The sequence below is a fragment of the Rattus norvegicus genome, chromosome 3 (assembly GCF_036323735.1).
Source record: "Rattus norvegicus strain BN/NHsdMcwi chromosome 3, GRCr8, whole genome shotgun sequence".
NCBI lineage: Eukaryota > Metazoa > Chordata > Mammalia > Rodentia > Muridae > Rattus > Rattus norvegicus.
In genome coordinates this window covers 109482058-109508968 of record NC_086021.1, presented here as the reverse complement: position 1 = coordinate 109508968, position 26911 = coordinate 109482058, and the positions used below count along the sequence as shown (strand labels likewise).

Here is a 26911-nt window from a genome sequence, read left to right as displayed (position 1 = left end):
TGGTGATCTCTGTAACAGCTACACTGTTTTGTAAGAAGGGAAAGAAGCACATTCTAATTCTACAAGGTTCCAAAGATAACATCAGAGCAGATACTTCATGGATTTTGCAATACTAGGAAAATACCGTTTCACCATCAAAAGCAAGCCAGCTTCTCTTTCCCAGCGCACAAAGAACAGTCTCTTAACTTGGGTATCAATCTTTGGCCTGCAGTGCATTCAGCGAGGTTAATAAAATTCCAGTAGCACTTGTTCTGCCCTGTTTTTGCAAGTACAGTGAGAGCTACCACATGACAGACAGACAGATAAGACAGAAGAGCTGGGATGTGTAGATTTTCATCTGGACCAGTTCTTCAGTAGTGAATATGCTGTCCTTTGAATCTCTACAAAGTTGAACCCATGGTTCAGCTCAGCACACATCACCGCCCCTCTGCATGCTGAAGAGAAAGTCACGGATGATGATTTGGTTGACAATCCAGCTTTTCTAACTCACCACCAAGCATCTCACAAACATGTGACTTAGGGGTTATTCAAGGAGGAAAAACTCCAGGTAGAAAGATGAGCATCAGACCCAACAGGCACATGTACATTGAGATGCTGTGAGATGCCTGGATTCTCATTGTGCACCAAGGTTCAGAGACCTGCCCTTATAACACACCATCCAGAGACACTTCCTAAGCACAGACTATGCAGCCTCCTTTCATCCTTTCGCTCACAGGGTCTCTCCATTTCTAAGCAAGGTCTGCCTTGCCATAGTAGACAGATGTTGCCAACTGCCAACATTGGTTCTCACACGCCTTTAATAATCTACCCTCCCTCCCATCCACCTTGCTCTCCTTCCTTCTGGGCTCCCTCCCATCAATCCCTCCTTCTTGTGTTTTCACTCTTCCAGGTATACAATCCTTCATCCTTCTTATTGCCCTTCACAGCCCACCCATACCATGCCCCACCCCAGATGTCTGACCTGACCATTCTCTTATCTACAGGAGTGTGCTGGCTTCCAAGTTCTGGGATGAGTTCAGCTGACCATCCCCAGCATGAAGTTGGGTATTTTAAAGCTTACCTACCCAGTGTTTTGATGTCAAAGAAGTCACATGCTGTTCTGTTGATAGCTGTCATTTGGCTCCAACCCCCAAGGTTGCTAGGTGTTTGTTTGTACATTGCGTAACTTACAGGAATTGAAGGCCTCATGGGGACCATTTGGGGCCTTTGATGTCCCTCTTCTCTCTGTGAACAAGAGCCAGAGCTATCTACTTTCTAGACCCCGTGAATTTCCATGGGCTAGCCCACAGTTCAGCAGTCAGCTCCTAAGCCCTGCAAAGTTGCCTAACCCCTATCCATGTCGTTGCATGCTCCTCCCTGGTTTCATTTCCTAAATATTCTTCTTCCAAGCACTGTTATGAATCAATTAATTCCTCAAAGCCATGCTCATTTGATGTTCACCTCTGACTTACCTTGGTATCGGTGCCCAAGGTATCAATGCCCAGGATTAGTCCAGCATCTGAACCTCCCCCTACATGTGCATACGTTCTCAATGCTCCATGGTTTAATTTACTCAATGGACTTTTCCCAAGGAACTCTGCTTTGGTTCCTAAGCACCATCCATGGCCTCCTCTGATAGGAACACCTTTCTCTAGACTGCGTCTCTCTGAGTACTACTAGCACCTTCAAGCATTCCTTGTTCTAAAGGTAAAGGGGCCTCCAAAAGACTGGAAAGAGATGCATGCTCTGGGTGATAATGTAAATTTGGGGACCAAACATTCTGAAAAGATCCAGTGTAAAGAAACGAACTCATCGGGGTTGGGGATTTAGCTCAGTGGTAGAGCACTTGCCTACCAAGCGCAAGGCCCTGGGTTCGGTCCTCAGCTCCAAAAAAAAAAAAAAAAAAAAAAAAAAAAAAGAAATGAACTCATCAAGGACCTGGGTGGCAATGGCTCTGTGGGTATAGTGCTTGTCACACAAGTGCATGGATCTGGGATTAGCTCCCCTGCTCCCATATAAACCTAGGTGCTGTTGTCTGTCTTAACCAGTGTTCCTGTGCTAAATGAGAGGTTGAGACAGTAGAGGCCTCAAAAGCTGTACGGCTGGTGTATGAGGCAGCAAACAAGAGACTGCGCTTCAAACAAGGAGGAAGGGCCACCATATAGGCACTGGGGCATATTAATGCCAATATTCATACATGAAAAATAGGTATAGAAATAGAGGTGGAAGGAGGGAAGGAAGGTAGAGATGCAGAAAGGGGAAAGAGAGGGGGAGCGAGGGGGAAGAAAGAAGAGAGAAAGTCATTCAGCATCACTCCATTTAGTCACAATTCTCAAGATCACAAAGACCTAAAGCCTGTCTTCTTTCCTTATGTGAATGCTGCATGCATCCTCTGTTAAGGAGCCAAGGAGCGTACTCTCTAACATGCTCATGGCTGGACTCCGGAGCACTGCTCCCATATCTCTGGCAGGGACTCCGAATTGTGTGTTGGTTTCGGGTTTCAGGAGGAGCAACGGCAGTGAGCTACATAGTTGGAGGTAGTCTGATGCTATAGAAGACATGGAAAGGCTTTTGTCAGAAGGCAGTAGGAGTCTACCTGCCACATAGCATCATCTGCCTGGTGATTACCTGTGTGACTCATCTGTGTGGTGTGGAGAGCAGAGCCTTTGTTCTCATCTAGGGATATCCAAACTGAGGATATCTGCCCCAAAATAGGAACACCACGAACATTTCACAGATGACCTGATCTGACTGTCCCCCCACTCCAGGTTAACCCTCTGCAGAGCTCTCTAAGTTTCAGATTTCCCTGCCAGTTTTCTTAAGGTGTGGCTATTTCACAGAGTATGTCTGGCCTCATTGTGGGCCACATCAGTCCCAATCCAAAATTTCACAGGCAAAATTGCTTGCCTCTGAGACAGACATGTACCTAGTGTGGTCCTAATTGCAGCTATAAATAGACACGGCTGGATAAGCTGAATTAGTGCCTGTGATGACATCTGCCGGAGCACCCACTACAAGATGCATTCAGGTCTCCCTCTGACACTTACAAGCGAGCTGCATCACCTTGGTCAAACTGCCTTTAACAACACTGAATCCCAAACCCATCACCCACACCAGAAGTACTTCTGATAGTAATAACAGCACATGGGACTGTGGTAAAGATGTAATCAGTGAGCACGTGCAGAAGCGCCTGCAAGAGTACATGGGACATGGTGTGACTATGATCACCATTATTAGCATTTATTTGATCATTTCATATTTTGGGGGGCAAGGATATTGCCATTCCTTTCTGAGCCCTTAATTCCCACTGAGGCCATTTTGCTGCTTGCAGATTGATACTGGAATCACAGCACGGGCATGATGGACTGAATTTTCTGCATCGGGCTTACTAGAAGCTTGACTATATTTATATCTAGACACAGCCTCTATGTCCTCTTTAGCTGGCATTCATCATTTTGGGCCATTTATGCTATCTGGCTGTCATGGAAGACTTCCCTTGTGCAAGGCACATTGGAAATACTTCCCAGGTATCTGATTCTTTTAAATCTTCCCATACCTGTTAGTGGGTATTACTATATTTCTCATATGTGTGTGTGTGTGTGTATGTGTGTGTGTGTGTGTGTGTGTGTGTGTGTGCGCGCGCGCGCGCGCACGCGCGCGCGTGCCTGTGTGTCTATAAAGAAAAAGTCCAGAGAGGCTGGGTAACTTTCTTCAGTTTGAACAGTAGGCCAGCAGTGGTGAGCCTTCCCTTATTGGGAAGGTGTGCTGTCTCCCTAAAGAAGGGTGCAAGGGGGCTATGGATAAGGAGAAAGGATAGAAATTGAAGGAGGCAGGAGTGGGGTAGGCTAGGAGTGGAAAGAAAGCCATCTTCTGGGAATGTGCAGAGGAGACAGCTGATTAATGGATTAGTCAGGCATCGCCCAAGCAGAGCTGAGGAGAATGCAGGTCTGAGTGGGAGGCAGCCAGCAGCAGGCAGTTGGCTGCCAGAAGCTTGACTATAAGGAGAAAAGGGACTAGGGACAGGAAACACATGGGACCTGTCGATGAGAGTGACACAGTCACAACAAAGGGGGCTGAACTAATATGTATAGTTCGTCAGAGATACTCAAGATTGGGAGACAGATGAGGGACTCCTCCAAGTAATGGAGTTCTAGGATACAGGTTTCTAGGGATGCTGCTAAGTAATTTGATCATCTGGGAATGATGGACAGGACTGACTCTGAAAGAAGGTGCTTTAAAGGCACTTATACAAGAAAGAGACCTGCCACAAACATGCTTTCCTGGTAGGATTTCAAGCCAGGGTTGAAGCTAGAGTAGGAAGAAATTCTGTATACTTGTTGAACAAATATTCCCACCTGTCGGTTTCTCATCCCTTCTAATCCCAAGCCATGCAAGGGCCTTGGGCACATGGGCTCATCTGGAAAATACTTCATCACCTTCAAGATCTATAGACGTTCTTATCTCTAGAGTCTCCCCTGGACATCGCAGTCCTTAGGACAGCTAATGTTCCCATTCTTGAAGAATTTCTATTTCATTGTGAAATTATCTGAACAAACTTCAGCACTTCTGGGTGGCTGCCATTATAGCTCATATATCCATTGTCTTGTTTCTCCTATTAAGACATGACCTCTTTCTGCAGGCAACTCCTTGAGAATTCACAGTGGACAGTTGGTTTGCATTACTGGTTTGCTAGAGGGCAAATCCCCCCACCCTCACCCCTAAGGGACACCCCTTAGTCTTTGAAGAATTGAAAAAGGAAGTATTCAGAAGTACCTTTGTGGAGGTGAGGAATGCTGCAAAGCACAGGTGAACCCCACCCCTGTGTCTACATGTTTACTTCTTCTACCACTAAAGAGCTCTCAGCGCTTAATACCTCATAATTCATACTGCCTGCAGAAACTGTGCCTTTGTTTTCAAATGTTTTCTGTATCTCCATGGAAAGATTGCATATCCCCCACAACATGCTTTGCCAATGAAATGTCCACAATCCCATGCCCTTATATTTCACGCCATAAGACTCCAATGACATCAGGCAAGTGGCCACCTGTTAGTGTCTCTGACTTCACTTAGGGCTCATCAGAAATGAAGTCAGTCTGCCTGTGTTCACACAGCCTGAAACACTGGAGAGCTGACCTCTATGAAGAAGCAATGATCAACAAGCTGGGGTAGTCTGGAGCTCCATGACCCATCTGTCCCAGCTACTGGTCCTTCCTTGGCTCACTTCCCATTTCATTACTAGGATTTCCTGCAAATGAGCAAAATGAACTCAGACTCTTCTCTTAGAGTCTTCCCCTGAGAACTCAGAGTAGAAGTCACACCTGTCAACTTCCAAACAGAAGCATGAAGAGCCCTCCCATGGTTCTGTCATCCCTCTTTGTCCCTTTACTATAAGAAGCGACCAGGCAAGATTGCTTCTTGGTATGGAACTCATACTGAGAAGACTCAGTCGAAACCTGAAGTTTACACATTAGCTGTTGGGAGCCTCTGAAATTAAGGGATGTTTGCTACTGAAACATCACCTGGTGAAAGCTGACTGAACTGATGAAGGATTTCTTTCTCTTACAGAATGTCTCTAGCTGACTGTTACAGTTTAGACCTGGGCTGCTTACCTTCTGAGTCATACACTTTACAGGGAAAATTAGACCACACAATCACGTTACAAACTGGGTTTGGAGACAATCATGTCTCTCTCTGTGGAGTCTGTTCAGGGTGTTCCATGCAACGGTGGGACATGAGGGAAATGCCTGCCACCCGGCTGATCTAACTTTGCACTAGCAAGCTCTACCCTGACTCAGTTCACACTTCAGGGCTTGCCATGGAGTCTAGTTGCTTCTATGGGAAGACTAGCAGTGTCGGAGCTAGGGAGGAAGGGAGCCAAAGAAGCCATGCAGAAGATACCCTGAGCACAGCCATTATGGGGAAGCCCCTATCTCCTCGAAGTTCCGATGCAGGCTCTGACCCCAGAGTCTATCCTGCATGACTCAGTTTTTATGGTTCAGTGGAGACAGAAATGAATGTCTGTTTCTCATTCCCCTGCTTTAGCCATCGGCTTTCAGAACAAGCTTGGTTAGCACCCATAGTTTCAGTGCAAAGATTAGTTTTATCCAGCCCACAAGAGGCTTGGTTCATTTCTTAACAAACTAGAAGTGAGAATGGCTTTCTTCTTTTCCCATGACCTTGACATGTGTTGAGTGTGAACCACGGGTTGTACATGAACTGGAAACCTACCAAAGGCCATCATTCACTCAGCACTCAACCTTCCTTCCCCAATCTTCATTAGCTTTAAAAAGTGTCTGGGCAACAGCTTGCTCTTGTTTCCTCTAAAGGGGTCAGCACAAACTGCATTTGAACAATAACCTTTGCATGTATCCTGAAAAGCCGATCTCTCCTGCTATGACTCCAGTATGAAAATAAAGATTGCAGGAAAAGTTTATATTAAGACTGGCTAGGCATTCTTTTTTGTTGAAGCTTCTGACACCTACTGTCTCTGTTTAAAAGGGGAGGCTGAAACATATTGGGGCAGTGTAAGGATAAGATAGACTGTTAGCAGGATTTGATCTTTGCCATGATCAGAAAGATCAAGAGAAATAAAAGGCAAGTGCTCTCAGAATGTCATATGCCTTTAAAGTTCCTCACTAGGACAACTAAGCCTTCTTGTGGTCTTCTGACATCATCTGCCACTCACCAGGGCCCATATCATACTCATGATGGTGCTATCACTTCCCTGGGTCCTTATACAAGTATGGCCAAGTTATCAACAGCACCAGCCTTTCAGCCTTCCTCTGCAGAACTTTGTCCTGTTCTCCTACCTCCCACCTGTGTGACGTTGCCAAAGCCACTAAGCCTCTCTGAGTGCTTTCCTTAGCTGTGAAATAGGGATAACTGTGGCCCCTGGTTATAATGTGAAGGCCTTCAGAAAATCCTTGGCCAACAGTAATGTCCAGTTTGTCATGGATGACATTATTATTTACTACCATCGAATACATGGTTTTGTGTGTATATGTGTTCCTGATCATGCATGTGTGTATGTGGTTGCATGTGCACACATGCACTCATGCCTGTGGAGACCAGAAGTCAATGTGTCTTCTATATCTCTGCACGTCATTTTTCGAGTCAGGGGCTCTCACTGCACATGATGAAGCTTGCTAATTTGCTATACAGGCTGACTGGTGAGCCTCAGGGATCCTTTTGCCTCTCACTGACTAGCCCTGGGATTCTAAGGGTTCATTGCCTTACTAGGGCTTTTTATGTGAGTGGTGGAACTCCCAACTCAGATCTTTATGCTTGTGCAGCAGCTATTCGCCCAATGATCCACCTCGTTAGTTCTGCGCCAGGTATCCCGATGCCCCTTCCGCAGCCGACCAATGAAAAACCCACTTGAGCAATCAGCCCAAATCATCTGACTTCTCCCACTCCACTGTGCAATGCTCCTAAGGACCAGCAAAGGTTGTCGCCTGCATTTTAAGTTGAGTACTTTTATTCCAGCCCTGTGTCTTTCCTAACTCTGTGGGCTTGCTTCATTGTGTCACACTGCAACACAAAAGATGGCCCATGGCTGCAGGCAAGCCATCCGGGCAGGTTTAGGCACAGCTGAGCTGAGCGTGCTATGCCTTTGGTCCCAGCTTGTGCAATCCTGTAAATTAAGGATTTAAGTGAGAGAGGACAGTGGCTCTGGAACACTTGGAGGAGGATCAGAGCTCGGCTGTGCCTCTTGTGCTGGACTACATGTAAACAGTGCAATGCTGCATGCTTTCATCTTTAATGTTTTAGTTATTCCTTCCCACTTTAATTAAGTTCCAGTGCAGCTCACCAGGTGCAGCAAATACATTAAAATCACAGCACAGAACACTCTCACTCATGTTCCTTTTAGCGTCCCTCTTCTGAGGCTGGGAAACAACCTTTGAACGTTACTCCACGATGCTGCCATCTACAAAGTTCACACTTGAGAGCCATGCAATTGACTGACGAAAAGAAAAAAAATGGTTGAAAAAAATAAAAAGCCATGTTTTCATCCATTTACCGCTTTATATTGTGTTGCATCCATAGCTATCGTGGGGTACATGAGAGGAAAGTACTTGTTACACAAATATAAAGACATGAGTTCAGAAATCACATGAAAACTAGGCAGAACAGTGATTGTAACTCCAGCACACGTGTGTGTGTGTGTGTGTGTGTGTGTGTGTGTGTGTGTGTGTGTGTGTGTGTGAAGAGGCAGAGAGATAGGTGGATCCTACAAGTAATATGACACAACCTAAACAGTGAGTTTCGGGCTCAGTGAGCGATCTTATCTAGAAAGAAAGAGAGAAAGAGAGAGAGAAAGGAAGGAAGGAAGGAAGGAAGGAAGGAAGGAAGGAAGGAAGGAAAAGAGGTCGAACACTGTAACTGCTACTTATGTGGGTTCTTCTTTCTCCTACCCTTCTCTACCTTTTTTCCACTCTTTCAATCCCTAACACTAGAGAGGAAAGAAAAAAGGAGAGAGGGAATAGAAAATGATGTTACCATTAGACTACTCCCTGCTAATTGGGGGCATTGACTTCCTTGGGGCAAGTTTGATCTTAGTTGTCAGGTTACCTAATTTCTTCTTGTTGATGTTTCTTTTTTGCCCAGGACAACACGGATTAACAACAACCAACAACCACAAAACAACCCGCCATGCCTTCCAGGGCACTAGCAGGTATATACCCCATGCAAAGTTCCCAGAATTCTAAACGTCACCTGGCAAAATCACACCCCTGCTAGAGCATGAAGAAAATCACAGTCAGCTGCTGTTGGCAACCCGGAGCAGCCACATACCCAACATCTGGGATTAAAATGAAAACATATTATATTTCTCTTTTCTTTCTTTTTTTTAAGAAACCAAAAATCCAAAAATGTTACTATATAGCATCTCAGAAAGACTCTCAACCTTAACCTCTGTGTACACACACACACACACACACACACACACACACACACACACAGAGGAGAAAATGGTAATTCTTTGGTATGATAGCAAGAACCCAAACCATCACTGTTCTGTGTATGAACTATCATGTTTATCATTGAAATTAAAATCAAATTACATTGCTTCCACTTACATAAGTACTCATCTTGATTTAACTTTAAGTCTGTTTCATTTGTAAATAATATTTTTTGTAAGCTGGCAACACTTAGACTGAGCCAGCTGGGTCTTCCTCCAAGGACAGATTCCTGTCACGCACTTTATGGCATGGTTCTGCGTCTGTCCCTTGTTTTGACTCACATTTTCATCAAATCTTTGTCACTTGTACAGGTTGATGGAGCTATTGAAAAAGGCAGGAGAAAGGTCACTTGCAAGCAGAAAGGGGCTTCAAGAAATGCAGCAGTGGCATAAACACTGGGATGGACAAGTGTAGGAGTGGAGATGTGAGTATCCTCATGGGGGCCAGGAAAGATGAGAGGCAGAAGGCTAAGGCAGTAAAGGTGACATCAGTGTCGCACCGCTCTGACACGAGATGTGCTGCTGCCATTAGCTCATTCACAACAGCCCTAGGAGAGAGGGGCTATCTTCACATCACCCATCAGACTCCACAAGTCTTAATCACTCAGTCACACATCAGGCCCTGCAAAAAAGTCGGCAGTAGAGCTGGGATACAGCACAGAAATGAGGTCTTTCTTCTTTAACATTTTGTTTGTTTTTCAATCAACATAAGACTCAATCCCTCTGTCATGAATTCTCTGAGTTGTTTTTAAGGCTACAAGTGGATTTAAGAGTGAAACAGACTGATCCCCCTGAGCACACAGTGATCCCAGATGCCAGCATCCACCCCTGTACTGGTCATCACAAAGACTGAAGAGATGAGCATGAAGTACCACGGCTCAGAAAGGCCAGTTGTTCCTCCAGTACCACACTCTCTGTTAAGTGGCAGGATAGACCTAACATTCCTGATGACGACTATCTGTGTGCCTTCCTCACCAAACAGACTCACACACTGAAAAGACCATCAAGCAGGGACCAGGGCCTGAACATCCTGAGGAGGAACTCTCTAAGGCAGATTGTGAGACACACGGATGTATGGATTTGTCACTGTAATATAGCCTGTCCAATGTGTTAAATCCAAAGACTTCAGACACTAATCAAGCAGAGGACCTTTGTGTTTGTTTGTTCTATTTGGGCCCTGAAAAATGTAAATACCCAAGTGTGAGTTTGCTTCAAGGAATAAGATCTCCAATCCATTTCTATAAAATGGCCATTGCTAAACGTGACAACATGTGCATCCATATGTGGCAGGTAAACAAAAAAAAAAAAAATCACCGTAAAGAATGTGGAGGCCTTCTTAAGTTTTAGACAGAAGAAAGCCACATAGAACCAGGAAGGTGCCCATCAATTCAAATTCAAGCTTTCAACTGATTTTACATTTGAGATAGGATCAGTAACACCACTGCCTCCTGTTCTAAGTGCCCATTCTCAGCTCGGAACTCCAAATTCTAAAAACATAACACAGGGCATTAAAAAAAATCTAGGAAAGGGCAGATCCTGTGAGGCAGACTCATGCCTGAGGCCAGATGCCTCTGCAAGACTTTCCCTTAGGGACCCATTACTCTGGAACGTTGTTTGGGTGATGGCTCTCAGGTCAGCTGGGGACCTTGCCTCCTGGGAAAGCCATTCACTCAAACAGCTTACTGCTGCTCCACCAGAGACAGAGGAAAGACCAAGAGAAAATGGCTATTGTGGATTCAAACCCTCAGCAATCCTGGGCTGGATTCACTACTATCTACACCTCTCAGAGAGTTCACCTGTTGCATTTATGAGAAACTCTAAGCATCCCAGTCCTCCTCTTTTCAGTTGAGAACAATCAACATCACGAAATTAAAATGTGTCTAGTGCACTGGAGCAAGGGCAAGAGGAATAGAGTGGATCTTTAACCTATAACTGAATTTCTCAGATGGATTAAATTTCAGGCCTCCTAGTTAAGGCTCCTAACTGCAGTAAGATCAAAAGAGCAGGATGTCTCCAAACATACATGACTCTCTTCAGTTAAATTCTATGGAAAGTCAAGTCTGTAAGGATGTAGTTAAAGTTGGAAAGGGTATTCAGCCCACATAGCCGACTTAACTCAGAGAAGCAAATCATGAAGAGTGAATCTGAAACCAACTATCTAAGGAATAAATTCACTAAAATCTATGCCATACAGAAAAGTAACCTGGCACACAGAAGTGCTTTGCAAAGGTTAGACCTTTTGCTGTTGCTGTTGCTATCACTGTTCTTACAAGGCTGCCCCGACTCGTAAAACTTCTAAATACTTTGACGCATTTAAACAGTGCAGATTAAACAGACAATATACTGTTTCTTTTCTCTTCTCTTCAGTCATAAACTCCTCTGAAAGCAAATTCCCACCCAGAAAGCCAGGCACCCCTGCCTCTGCTACACTCCCTGGGAGCGACCACCTAGCAATTTGGGAGCTCAGATGACTTCACTTGAGGCTTGAGAAGATGCCAAAACTCTCCATGAGAGCCAGCCCAGAGAGACAGACATTCAGTGGAGTTTTCCAATGAGAAGCATATGTCCAGGGTACATACACTTCTTCCCCTCACGCATGGAAAGAAACAGTGTGAAGTACATTTTGTCCCAAGAACTGATTCATACTTTGACGATTAACATTTTCATTTCAATCCCAGGATCCCGCCATAAACAGGTCAATGGAAAGATTGTTCTGAGAACAACTTCTGGGCAATCAATTAGCCGAGTGGCAATTACTGTTGGGAAACATAAAAGTTGGGCGAAGTCCAGGCATCCACGGAATTATTTAAAAAATAAAAAGGTGATTGATCACCTCTCTTTCTCCTTTCTATGACCATCTCTCTAGCAACATCAGGTCAGATCCATTCAATCAGCGAACACCATGGCCTGCGTGCTCTCTCTAAATAGGGTTCATTCTATTGTTAAACAGACACAAGATGATTCCAGATAGTGTATGAAAGGTCAGATCTGCTATGAGTCACATATTTCCATAACCTGTCTGATCATATCATGTAATCCCTTGGCTAGCGTTTGAAAACCCCAAGAGCTCACTGGCTTGATAAGACAACCCAGTTAGAGAGCAAGCAGGCTTTCTAACTGTAGTTGTTCAACATAAGACACCAATACTCTGACCTCTTCAGACATAGAAGAGAGGCGCATGCTTGAATTAAGATGACCCTGGCTCCCTGTGTGGTTCAACTCCACCTAAAGGTGCCACAGAGAAGCTCTGGAATTTCCCTTTGTTTTTGAGGAAGAGCTTGGATTTTGGCCCTGGTCAGCATGCACACTAACCTTCTCTGAATGCTGTGCTCCTTGGGCCTCTTCATGGACACATTCGGGAGGGTTTAAGTCTAGGTGATCTCTTGATAAGGAGTTTTAGTTTAAATCCCAGCTAATCTGTGCTGCTGCAGGGACTGGTCTGATCTCTTGACACATCTTAGTTCAAGTCTACAGAGAACAGCAAAGTCAGTGCAAACAAACAGTGTTATCAGATTCCTTCATTTCCTCTCCTCCACTCAGTTCTCGTCCACCAGCAGCCCCCTCGTCTCCTTTATCAAGAGTTCTAGCAGAATCCAAATAAAACCAACCCAGGAAGGAGGTGCATGAGCCAGTGCCTCTCCCTGAGAGCCAGGGCTAAGGCGGCTTAGTGGCTGAGTGTCCATCCCAGGCGGGCACGCCCTGCTTGTTTTCAGTGCTCTGGGTATTTTTAGCATCTGTCTGTAGGGAAAAGCTAAGCCACACAGCATAGCTGTTATGCTACTAATGACACCCTGAGCTTCAAGAAGCAGTCACTGCAAATACTGACGCTTCAGGTGCGAGAAAACAACACTTCGCTGAAAAAATCACACCCTTGTGGAGGTGGGGAAGAGAAAGGAAGTTCATGAATTAAGCTGTTGTGAGGTTTTACAAAGCTCAGTGTGAGTTACCTAACTGGGAATTTCTGAGGAGTAGCCACATATGCTTCTCCTTCCTGCCTTTTGTTTCCTTTCCATTCCCTTCCCTTACGCTGCCCTTCCCTTTTGTCTTCTCAGCATCTCGTTGGAGAACCACCCCTCACTATGTGCTCTACTACAGTACAAACAATTCTCTGCAGCTATCCAATTGCGGTGAACTTTTCCTCACTGACCACACCAGGAATGAACGGAACTGGAGTTCACCCAACTAGAATCTTCCCTGGGGCCCTTCCTGGAAGCATCAGAAGAAAAAAAACGGCAGTTTTCCTTGCTGTGATTATTAACTCTGGAGGCATCATATGCCTTGAGCTGTCAGAACCCATCACTGCCTAAAACAAAGATAACCCAGCACTGAGCTCAGCTAAGAGACTCAGTAACGCAGACCGAGCCTCATTCCTGCTGCATCTAAATCTGCGGAATCCCTGAGCACCTCATTCCCAGTTATGTCCGCCAGTAAGATCCCTTCCTCTTTCCTTTTGGTGTGGCACCAAGAATACCTGAAGGAATCTGGATACGGGGCCGTCATTAAATGTTTTAGTTTTTAAAACTTTAGAGCAGGGAGACACTAAGTAACCACAAACCTGTGCACTGATACCCACTGTGCTGGTTCAGAGGCCCCTATATGGCCTCTATCTCCTACAGAAAGCAAGAGGCCGTAAGCCCCCTTTTGCACTTCCAGAAAACAGCAGGCTCCACAGCACCGTTTCATTGGCTGCCTATCTAAGAAAAGCTAAGCATCTGTGGTGACTTTCAGGTCCTGCACACAGAGGGTGAATGGGACTCAGCATACAGTCCCTTCAGGGAGGGAGGATGACCATGATGACGAGCTGAACAATACGACCAATGATAGTGGCCTGCACCCATCCTGTCAACAGACTCACGTTCTCTTAAGGTTAAATGCTCTCCACGACCTTGTGAAACGTGTATCACAATGGGCCCATTTGACAGATGGAGACACTGGGACTCAGAAGGATTGGCCAACATGTGCAAGATTGCACAGCATCTAGGATGTGAGCCAGGCTTCAAGTAAAACATTTGTGCCACAAAGGATGTGTTCAGCCACTGTGTTGACCTTTGGACAAATTCACCTGCTGATTGGGGACCTTTATTGCGATCATGTCACACTGCCCTCCTTGCCCTGAGCAACTTTTAATGATTTCACCACAAAAGAGAATCAACTGCTCATGAAAAATGTACTTGATATTTGTGAAAGTACAAATCATACATATTCACATTTATTCTAAAACACAGATGACTAAGACTTTGTCTCAAGCATTTGAGATATCAGATTCCTGTGATGCAGTACTGAAAGAAACTTAAAAGGCTTGGTACAGGGAATTGGACTCAGCACATAGTAGGGCAAACACTGTTCCACCCAGCTATATCCCCAGGTCCTCTGAACCTTTCTTTGTCTTCAGTCTGATTTAGCTTTTGCTGCCAGATCACCACAAAAGCTAAAAATCTACAACCCTGAGTAAATCATCAAACACTTCAAGGAGAGTGCACACTCGAAGAGATTCATCCGAGTGTCGAGCAGATAATGAGATCTTAAAAGTTACCTAAATGTCCAACCGTAGAGGACTTATTACTGTTACTTACAAAGTCAGTTTTGAGGTGTAGCTGTGACTTGAAATATATGTAAGTTGACTGGATCATTGACAGCTATATCAAGGAAGACTATAGTAGGAAAATATCTAATGGGTTCCTAAATAAAAATAGCACACTTCAAACAGTATCATAGCTTTTGTGTTTTATTTTGATTTGGTTTGGTTTGTTTTAGTTTGGTTAGGTTAGGTTTGGTTTGGTTAGGTTAGGTTAGGTTTGGTTTGGTTTGGTTTGGTTTGGTTTGGTTTGGGGTGGTGTACTTTTTTGACAAAGGGTCTTGCTGTGAGGCTCTGGTTTGCCTGGAACTCGCTATTATAGTTCTGCTGGTTAGTTTTTCCTAAACATAACACAAGCCAAAGTCATCTATGAAAAAAAGTAAAGTGCAATTGAACAAACGTCTCCATCAGATTGACCTGTAGGCAAGTCTATGGAGCATTCTCTTGATTAATGAATGATCTATGAGGGAGGACCTAGCCAAGAATGGAGAGAGACACCCCTAAGCAGATGGTCCTGGGTAGTACAAGAAAGCAGACTAAGCAAGCCATTGAGCAGCACTCCTCCATGGCTCTCCTTTAGTTCCTGCCTCCAGGTTCCTGCTCTGAGATCCTGTCTTGACTTCCCTCAGTGATAGACTATGGCCTGGATGTGTAAGCTAAATAAACCCTTTCTTCCCTACGTTTCTATTTACCAGTCTTTTATCACAGTCACAGAAAAGCAAAGCAGGACAACACCCAGGCTAGCCTCCAACTCCCAGCCATCCTCCCATCTCAGCCTTCCAAGTACTGAGGTGACAACAAGGGTGAGTTCCCATGCCCCATTACACAGTTTTATTCAAATGACATAAATTGACATCAGAAGGATTATGGTTGACCAGATGAAAGGGGTCACTGACAAACTCTATTGTCACAACACAGCAGAGTTCAGTAAAGACCCATGCTTTTCTCCTCTTTTCTAGTCAATACTTTCTTCAGTTGCTTGAAGAATAAAAATTCACAGGTATAAAGAAGACTATGGTATTGCTAAGCATAGCTATCTCATGGAATTCCAGGACACAAAATAGAATGATAACAGAATCTGTCTTGTCAAATGTGATTTGCATCTGTGGTTGGGTTATAATCAACAGTTAAAGCTGGGAATAACTTTTTGATGACACCATAATTTTATAGATATTTGAACTGCAAAGTAGAAGAAAGTCATTCATGTGCCAAACTTATTATTAACTTGGATGTCACAGGGGACATGAAAAAAACCATCCTGTTCTGATCTCACCCTCGAGTTCTAAGAGGCTCTGAGAAGGAATGTATAGATAATGTGTCTCCACCCTCCCAAATAAAAAAGACCCACAAGAGGACATCTGTACAACACATGGACATAAATCAAACCAGCAAGCACACACTGGACCCAAGAATCCTAAAGGAATCTTAGAGAGCTTCAGCTTTCTGGCCTATGAATTAAGGCGATCAGGTCATCAAACCACTGAAGACACTTGTCAGCTGGCTGGAGATGCCTGACCAAGTGCTAAGGTGGGACATTTATCAGCATCCTCTTTTCCAAGTCTCCAGAATGGAAAAAAATACCATCATAGAAGTTTGGACTCTTGTATGTTTGTTCCATTGGACAGCTAGCTATACAGAGACTTTCAGCCATGAAATTGGGAATTTAAGATGATTTTAGAAATTCAAGGTTCACCCTCTCACTAGAAGACTAGAGAAGAGGAGGCAGCTGTTGTTGGTGGTGATGGTGGAGGTGGTCTTAAGAATGAGGAGTTGACATTTTCAGAGTTCCAGTCAATGGTTTCCCCCATACCTCCCACATAGAGGTGGCAGTTATCTGCTAGGTTGGAGGCATTAGCTTAGAGCTCTCAGAAATATGTAATTTATGCCAAGTTAAGGGCAGTGCTGATGATTTACCTCCTGCCCTCCATGGCAAGCTCTGACTCCATTTGAACAACGTGATTTCTAGAAACCCCACAGGGAGGGAGGGGGAAAGTGAAACACAAATCGCCTGGTTCCTTTCTAGGTTGAAAGTTAGAAAGACCAGTCAATCTCCCAATCAAAATGGAAGGCAGCAGGTACTCAGATTCCCTACCGTCACATGAGTTCTCACTGCAAGGAAAAACACATTGGTTGCCTCTTCCAATAAGGCAAACAGGCTCACAAAGGTTGAAAGGTTGAGCCATTTGCCCAAGGTCCAGCTCCTGGGCATCCAGCTCTAAAGCAAACGTGCTTTGCACTCCTCTGCTGCCTGCTCTCCCTCCAGCAAACAATTCTGCAGACAGTATCACAAGCAGCAGGTACATGATCTGTCCAGAAAACCATAAGGAGACATGGGTCAGGACCCACTAGGGTCAGAACGAAGGTCCGCAGAAGCTAGGGCAGCCACATGTTGTGCTACTCTATTTTCCCCTAAGTCTTCTTTTCTGGAGTTTCCTGGATTACCAGGCAATTCCTCGGTACATAGCAGACAAATGTTCCACAAGAACTAACCACAAGCCACTTTTTGTAGTTTTCTCTTTTAACACAGTGTCTTCTCATGGCCTTGGTTAGCCCTAAACTCTCTGAAGCCATAGCAGACCTTGAATTTTCTATCTCCTTGCTTCTGCTTCCAAATCTCTGGGATGGCAGGTCTGTAACAGCAGGCTGACCTCAGACTCACTAAGTAGCTGAAGATGACCATGAAGTTCTGACCTTCCCGTCTCCACCTCCCAAGTACTGAGATCACAGATGTGCACTACCACACTCAAGGATTTTTTAAATCGTGAACCTTCAGGTTCTGTGGTGGATCTGGTCTTAGCATAATATTTTTAAAAGGTAATAAAAAGCAAAGAGTATACTTAAGCCTCGAAATAATGTTTTTGTTTGCTTTCGCTTGTAAGTATGCCTCCTTCTTTAATTCTTTCTGACAGCAAGGCTTGCCTCTTCAATAAAGGGCCTACAGTCTAAGGCTATGGTCTCATCTCTCATCCTTCACTCTCACGCTGCACCTGAAATAAAGAAAGAGAAAACATGCCTTTTATATTAGAGGCTAGGGAGATGGCTCAGTGGTTGGGGCACTGACTGTTCTTGCAGAAGACCTGGGTTTCAAATCCCAGCACCCATGTGTCAGCTCACAACTGTCTGTAATGCCAAGATCTGACACTCTCACATAGAGATACAGGAAGGTAAAACACCCATGCACATAAAATAAAGCTAAATAAATAAAAATACACATATATACATACATATACATATATATTAGTATAGATTCATTCTGTGAAATAATGGATTTTGCTTTTTAAACTAGATATTTATTCCAGATACCTTCAGACATTTTTACCAATGAAGTTCAGAATTCAACTTTGAAGATATTGTCAAAGAGAAGGCAACCAAAACCTGTTCCTTGGTTGACGGCTTCAAGCATGCTCTTTTGCAAGAACAAAAAAGAAAATTAATATTTGTTTTAAAAAATGTAAGTTGTGGGATGAGGGAATGAATCAGTCAGTAAAGCACTTTCTGTGCACCTATGATGAACACCTGAATGTGATGTCCAGCACCACAGTAAAAAATATGAAATAAAGAAACAGACTTGAGGGAGCAAAGTCAGCTGACTCCAGAGCCCTGTACACAGGAGCCTAGCTGTGTGGGTGAACTGCAGGATCAGTGAGAGAAACTGTTTCCACAAAAGAAAAAAAAGGGCAGAAAAGAATTGAGGAAGACATCTGATATAAACCTATGCCCTCCAAATATACATGCACACTCATGTACTTGCACCTGTGTACACACACACACACACACACACACACACACACACACACACACACACACACACAAGAAAACCAAAGTTGTATTTTGAATATCGGCAGAAGCCAGGAATAGTGACTTATGCCTATAATCTCTGTACCTGGGTTCCTGGGATACAGTGAGACCCTGTGTCAAAGCCCTACCTCAAAAGATAGATGTATCCTAAGAGATTTCAGGAGCTCAACACCAGAGGAATGTGAGGAATTGCCCAGGGAAAAATTATCTGAACAGTGATTGGTGGCACACCCAGGGGTTTATGGGTGTTGTGTTTCAGGTTGCTCGCCACTAATAAACATTTTAACTTAAACACATCTTACACAGGTGAAAACAGAGGCTTGGAAAGCTTAAGTAAATTGTAGTAAAATTCGCTTATCTGGGAAACTCACCCCTCACTAAACTGCAAACCTTTTTATTGTTAAATAAAAATGAGGGGTAGGAATGTATCACTCAATCTGTTGCACAGGCACAAGCACACAAGACAGACTCTTCTGTCGTTTTTCAGATCTAGAGCATGAACATGGTTCTGGTCAGCCAATTACTGGAGAGGATGTCCTTACTCTGTGGAAGAAAGAATGTTATCTAAGCAGAGGGGAATCAAATCTTCAGAAGGACAGAGAAAAGCGGGGGTAGACAGGCAGCCAGTTTAAACAATCTACTTCTGAAATCATGATTCGGTAAAACCAACCTTTATGCAACTCTTTTATGTTGCCAGGGGAACAAGGCCCTTACCAGGGAAGAGGACCCAAGGTGAACAGCTGGTTCCTGAAGACCCTTCCCCATTAGATGGGACAGCAAGGGACACTGCCCAGCAGTGACCACATTTTACCTTCTCCTGAAGACACTGAGTGTGCTTATTAATCATGTGCTGGACAAAGGTCATTAATAATTCACTTTAGGATGATTGACGGGAGAGTGGTTGCCATGGTAACAGCCTGTGTGCTTGCTTTAAAACAACTGGGTGGAATATCTGGGATCCATTTTTTCCCCCATGAATGTTGAATTCCTGAAGAGACTGTGCATGTGTGTAAGTGAACGTGATAGGTGATAGGTGGAGAAGAGAAGCCTTTGAATTGTAGTCTATGAGCTATTAAATGGCAGGACATTACAGCAGGGGATGCAAGTGTCTTTCTCAGTTTCACACTGCACCCTTCTGGAAGGAAAAGGAAATAACAAAAATGCATTCTATTCCTGGATGCAATTAGCTATGTTATTATGAACCTTTAACCATATCAAAAAAAAATCACATGTAAAACACTTACTTAATATTTATTTCCAGTTCTATAACTGCATGTGTATCTGTGCAGGTACGTGCACTTGGGTGTTGATGCCCGTGGGAGCCAAGGACATCAGACGTCCTGGAGCAGGTGGCTGAGAACCTCCTGAGAAAGGTGCTGGGAACTGAATTGACTGTGTTCAGCCATTTCTGACTTTATCACTTATGGAACTACAAGATGACATTAAAAGCTTTTCTCTGCACCATTCTGGATTCCTCTGGCCTCCCTCCATAGGAAGACTGACATCTTCTTCATGGTGAGCTGTCAGGATATGGGTCCTATCTGTGTTTCCCAGCACGAGACATGCCTGACCACTCCACACATGTCTCCCAGAACACGATTCTCCCAAGATGCCCAGAAATCAGTATCTCTTCAATCTTGGTTCCCTAGGATCAAATACGTCAAGCCACACCTTCGAGCTTATGAACCTAAGTCATTGGTTGACTCCGTTTCCCATTAGGGTGTCTAGGAGGCTAGTGAAGTGTACAGGAAGGAGCTATTCTGGCTGGGCACAAGTGCTTCCTCCTTATAAAGTATCTCCCAGAGGTTCGTGTCTCTCTTAGGTGTCAGTTTGGGTTCTGTTAACTGAGGTTTGTTTTTTTTTTTTCCAGAGTGACATTCACAGCTTGCAATATTGATTTGTAATTTTAAATGGCCACCGTGACACTCAATAACTGGTTTAGTTATACACATTCATTTGAACAGTGGGTAACTTCGCCCCTTCTAAAGCAGAGCCTGGAATACGTAGGTGGGGGGATAAAAAAGCAACTCAGCCTCATTTAAAACTCAGCAAACGATGCAGAAATAACTTAGCACTGAATTTCACACGTTTGGCCATAGGAAGAATACATGTGATCTCTTTCTCACTGTGACCTACACCACACACTCAAGCACACACACAAGCATATCACTGATAACATTCAATTTCTCAGTTAAACACACTACAAGATCCACAACATTAACCATCAATAAGATAGAACAACAACAACTGCACTCTGGTAGTTCACTAATGGCTTGTTTTGGTTTGGTTTGGTTTTGGTTTTGCAAGATGGTCAATCATATCACTTATCCTACAGTCGGGAGACCTGCACTTTGAGAAGCCCTTGCTGGAGCATGCTCTTGAACACACGCAGCTGTGTAAGGAGGTGAAACATGCTAGAGGTGGGAAACACACTGAAGATTTTGAAAATAATACCAAAAATAGCAAGGGGCTGGGGAGATGGCTTGGTGGGTAGAGCACTTGCTGCATAAGCCTGAGGATCAGGCTTTGGGTCCCCAGAATCCACATAAAGGCCAGGAGAGAGTGGCAGCCATCTTAAAAGCCCAGCTCTGGAGGCAGGGACAAGGAACACCTGGGGCAGAACATTCAGGCTGGCCCGACTCTCCAAACAGCCAGTTCTATGTTCAGGGACAGTCCCTGCCCCAATATAAAATGAAGTAGAGGAAGAGACTCAAGTGTCCACTCATGGGCATACTCAGCTGCACAGGCATGTGCCAACACACAATGCACAGGCATGTGCCAACACACAATGCACAGGCATGTGCCAACACAAAATGCACAGGCATGTGCCCACACACAATGCACAGGCATGGGCCCACACACAATGCACAGGCATGGGCCAACACACAATGCACAGGCATGGGCCAACACACAATGCACAGGCATGGGCCAACACACAATGCACAGGCATGGGTCAACACACAATGCACAGGCGTGTGCCAACACACAATGCACAGGCGTGGGCCAACACACAATGCACAGGCATGGGCCAACACACAATGCACAGGCATGGGCCAACACACAATGCACAGGCATGGGCCAACACACAATGCACAGGCATGGGCCAACACACAATGCACAGGCATGTGCCAACACACAATGCACAGGCATGGGCCAACACACAATGCACAGGCATGGGCCAACACACAATGCACAGGCATGGGCCAACACACAATGCACAGGCATGGGCCAACACACAATGCACAGGCATGGGCCAACACACAATGCACAGGCGTGGGCCAACACACAATGCACAGGCATGGGCCAACACACAATGCACAGGCGTGGGCCAACACACAATGCACAGGCGTGGGCCAACACACAATGCACAGGCGTGGGCCAACACACAATGCACAGGCGTGTGCCAACACACAATGCACAGGCATGGGCCAACACACAATGCACAGGCATGGGCCAACACACAATGCACAGGCATGGGCCAACACACAATGCACAGGCATGGGCCAACACACAATGCACAGGCATGGGCCAACACACAATGCACAGGCGTGTGCCAACACACAATGCACAGGCATGGGCCAACACACAATGCACAGGCATGGGCCAACACACAATGCACAGGCATGGGCCAACACACAATGCACAGGCATGGGCCAACACACAATGCACAGGCATGGGCCAACACACAATGCACAGGCATGTGCCAACACACAATGCACAGGCATGGGCCAACACACAATGCACAGGCGTGGGCCAACACACAATGCACAGGCATGGGCCAACACACAATGCACAGGCGTGGGCCAACACACAATGCACAGGCGTGGGCCAACACACAATGCACAGGCGTGGGCCAACACACAATGCACAGGCGTGGGCCAACACACAATGCACAGGCGTGGGCCAACACACAATGCACAGGCGTGGGCCAACACACAATGCACAGGCATGGGCCAACACACAATGCACAGGCATGGGCCAACACACAATGCACAGGCATGGGCCAACACACAATGCACAGGCATGGGCCAACACACAATGCACAGGCATGGGCCAACACACAATGCACAGGCATGGGCCAACACACAATGCACAGGCATGGGCCAACACACAATGCACAGGCATGGGCCAACACACAATGCACAGGCATGGGCCAACACACAATGCACAGGCATGGGCCAACACACAATGCACAGGCATGGGCCAACACACAATGCACAGGCATGGGCCAACACACAATGCACAGGCATGGGCCAACACACAATGCACAGGCATGGGCCAACACACAATGCACAGGCATGGGCCAACACACAATGCACAGGCATGGGCCAACACACAATGCACAGGCATGGGCCAACACACAATGCACAGGCATGGGCCAACACACAATGCACAGGCATGGGCCAACACACAATGCACAGGCATGGGCCAACACACAATGCACAGGCATGGGCCAACACACAATGCACAGGCATGTGCCAACACACAATGCACAGGCATGGGCCAACACACAATGCACAGGCATGGGCCAACACACAATGCACAGGCATGGGCCAACACACAATGCACAGGCATGGGCCAACACACAAGCACCCATACACATACACAAATGCCCTAGAAAGGTAAAGCAAATAAAAAAATGAAAATAAAAACATCTCATCAACGTTTTTCATATTTGCCACATGTTGGAACAACAGGAATTTGTGTGTTCTGAGGTAAACACACTCAGAACTAAATTCATCTCTTCTTTCTATTTTTATTACTGTGGTTATAAGAAAATCAGTATTATGTATGTAACTCAATTATATATCTATGAGACAGGAATGATGTTTTTAATTGTCATTTTTATATTTTATGTACATAATACTCTGGGTTACATAATGGCATTTGATGCTAATCTATAGTATATGTTGAGTAGATTCCCTTCCTAGCACCCCCTGTTATTTCCCTTTGTTCCCCTACATAGTTTATTTCCACTTTTATGTTATGCATACAAACAAAAATATATCTTTATAAAATTAGAAACTGCATTTGAGAGCAACTACTCTGAGGCTGAGTTGCTTTGCTCAGCAAGATTATCTCCAGTTGTATCCACAGCCTACCATGGTCCACTGGCTAATATGGCTGGTCCACTGTCTATGTAAATAAAGTTTTATTGAAACACATGCACACCCATTCAATGACCTCTTGTCATCGTGCTGCAATGACAGAGTTGAATGGCAACAGTATGGACTGTACTGCCATTCACAGACTCTAAAATGTTCACAAGCTCTTTGAGGAAAAAAGGCCAGCCTGTGAATGGAACTAGCTCTTCAGGGCACTGGCTCCAGGTTCTTCCATGACTGTCACAGTCTGCAAATGCTCAAATGCCCCCAAGTACACTGTGAGTGCAGCATTTCCACTTAACTTGTGAACACCCTCCCGTGCAATCTAAACCACCTGCTTATAACCCCACTGCAGTCCAAGTGCGGACCTACTGTGCTACTTCATTATGATGCTTACTAAGCTGTGTTGTTCGGGGGATAATGGCAGGAAAGCATCTGTACAGGTGTGGTGCAGAGGAGATGGAGCATTTTTCAAATATCCACAGATATGTTGTGGACTGGTTGACTCGATGAATAGTGTACACATCACAAATGATGCGCGCTCTCAAGCAACCAACTTCTCTGAGGTTACCCACCTGGGCACCAGGAAATGGAACCAGAGTCTGTTTCAACACATACATGTTTAGAAACATATACAGACAAACATAGATACACATGCGGTTTCTTGGTTACACACACAATTAAGACATTAGTCAATCTTAGCAAGGCCTGAGTCACCATTTCTACCTCATCCACACTTTTCCAAAGCTCTAAACACTCACCCTGTCTACATATTGGTGCAAAAAAAAAAAGTCCACTTGTGTAACTACCACCCACAGAAGCACCAGCCACCCCAGAAAGAAAGGGAGACAGGTGTGGTTTCCCCTACAGGATCTTCCAGAGAACTGAAGGGTTTAAATTGTTCTTCCATTTCAGGTAAAACTCTTGCGTGCCTCTCCTCAGCTTGCCAGTGAATGCTGTCCTTCGTAGCACATTCTGTCCCCTTTCTGCCCCTGCCTTCCTTGGTCAAAGTGGAAGGTGTCTACACCTGTCCACACTCACATAAAGGATTTTCCTTGAGAAGTCCTGGTTTCCGTATTTAGCCCTCAGATCTTAGGGCTTCAATTTCAGACATCTCAATTATTCAAAGTCACTTTGTTTTTTGTTTTTGTTTTTTGTTGTTTTTTGTTTGTTTTTTTTTTGAGAGACACTGCAAATAATGAAACTGTAGAATGACATGTCAGTAATCAAGTAATAATTATAGCTCTGTGTGTGTCTGTGTGTCTGTGTCTGTACCTGTACATGTATGCATTGAACATCATTCTCGAAGGGCAAATGGGATTCTTTTTGCTTACGTCTACTTTTGATTTTTTTCTGTTGTGAAAAGTCATTTGCTTGTATAATTTGTTCCTGGTTGGAAAGAGCACTGTGAAAAGAGTCTGGGGGTGGGGCGGAAAAGAGAGGTGCTGAGCCCATTGCCAGACTCCCACTGGCTTCTATAGGAAGACACACAACATGACTTCAGGCTAGTATAAAGGGAAATTGTGATGGCTCAAGGCTCAGTTGGAGAGGATGTCCAGCCAGCTTTGAGCAAAAGAGAGGCTGCAGCGCCCCCATGTGTCAGGGCAGCGGAAGTCCCAGGCACAAGCAGATGAAAGATTTCATCTCAGAAGAGCAGGCCCTGTGGGCGATCCTGTACAGACTGGGGTTCCCAGAGCCAAGAAGCAGATAAAGCCTTCCCGGGTTTGTTGTTCATATTTCTTCTCACCAGATAAGACATCTGCAAAGCCCAAGGCCTGTCCTTTGGCCGCTCACAGAAAAGGCCCAATGTTCCCACATTCATTGTTTACCCAGGGAGCAGAGGGTCTTGGGAGAGCCTACTGAGGGACTACCCTGGTCCCTTCAGTGTCTGGCCAGCCTTGGCATCTGCAGACTTTCCTTTTCAAGAAGATTCAGGATCAGCAAGGCGCACATGTTTGCTTGGAGGGAGAGGGTACTAAATGTTTCATTGATACAGGTTAAAAGATGTTAACTTCTGGAGGGCTCAATCTTGTGTGTTTTGGGAAAATATATACATCATTGGGCTTAAGAAGTAATAAGTGATACGTAAAATCAGCCACCTTTTCTGATAGCTTCTGTGTTTCAGAAGAAGCCAAAATGACAGGTGACTAGTCTTTTATCCCCCAACACAGCTGCCATTATTCCTACTGTATAGTGACCTTGTGTGAGGAGCCTGCATTGCCACAAGGCCAAATCAGGTGTCCAGGAAGTAGCTAGCATGGAATTCAAGCATCTTGAGGTCCATCACTACGGCCAGGTGTCTTACACTAAGGCTTAGGTCAGAGTAACACGTGACGGAGCAGAAACCCCAGGCTGCAGTCTCTGAGCCCATGCGCTGCTTCCCTGTGTGGATGCCAGATGGTGAGTAGCCAGCCGACTGCCATCCAGGGGGCCATCCCTAGCACCCAGCAGAGGGCCAGCTGATCTGCAAGCATCTGTCAAATGAATGGCTGGTGCCACATTTTATTGCCACCTGAGCGATCCGTGTCACACTCCAGGAGGGCTCTCTGTGTTTACAGCCCCCACATGTAAGGCACCAGAAGTTTCTGATCTTCCCCCAACGCTAATTAATAGTGGGGTTCCTTCCCAGATCACTTTAAAGACAGATGGCTGAAGATGTGGTCCCCAGCATGCACAGCCCATTTAAAGGACTCTGACAGCGCAGCTCCTTCAGTCCTTCCTACAGACTCAATGTTGCAGGTAGGGAAGGTAAGTCAACTTCCAAACCTGAGTCCATTATTAAGACTTGAATGAGCGGAGGCATCCAGACAACAGGAGAAAGGGCAATTTACAAACACGGAGAAAAGTCACCCACCACCTCCCCTTCTGATTTGAACATGTGCTCCTGGATTTTTGTATCTTCCCTAGAAAAATGACCAAATGAAATTTATGAGTAAACCAAAAAAGATAATTGAGGTGCCCTATGTAGTGTAGTGAGATTGGTACCCAACTTACCCTCGGCGAAGTAAGAACTGCCATCTGACCATTCAGTTAATACACCTGATAAACGCACATCGCAGCTTAGACAAGGCTACTGTGAGTGTCCTGAGACCCTTTACCGTGGTCTACAGTTGGGCAAACTCATCTGAAACAAGACCCATTCTAAAATAGCGTTGAATATCTTATACAACTTATAGTCTACTGTATTAAAAAGGAATAGCGGGGCTGGGGATTTAGCTCAGTGGTAGAGCGCTTACCTAGGAAGCGCAAGGCCCTGGGTTCGGTCCCCAGCTCCGAAAAAAAGAACCAAAAAAAAAAAAAAAAAAAAAAAAAGGAATAGCAAAGTCAGCATATGAGTGTACTCTTACCATCATGAAGCCAAAAATTTCAGGTCAAGACATCTTAAGTCAGGGACCATCCGCTTACCAACAATGTATAAAGCACCCTCCCCTTCAATTGACTGTGAACCTTCTGTGTTTGACTGTTCCCTCCCTTGGCTTCAATCTAACTCTCTTT

General features: G+C 45.0%; 1 protein-coding gene across 6 annotated transcripts in view; it reads right to left on the bottom strand.

Moving 5' to 3' along the window:
* Positions 1–26911, bottom strand: part of Slc1a2 (solute carrier family 1 member 2) — a 130337-nt gene that overhangs the window by 81477 nt on the left and 21949 nt on the right. For 2 of the 6 annotated variants that reach the window (XM_063283235.1, XM_063283236.1), the window contains exon 1: positions 12251–12407. The exons of 3 other annotated variants lie outside the window; for them this stretch is intronic. In XM_063283235.1, the coding sequence (XP_063139305.1) occupies positions 12251–12285 (35 nt within the window). In that variant the 5' untranslated portion in view covers positions 12286–12407. Of the gene's footprint in view, positions 1–961; positions 1023–12250; positions 12408–26911 lie in introns of those variants that run through there. One more of the 6 variants, NM_001302089.2, reaches the window with a different exon arrangement.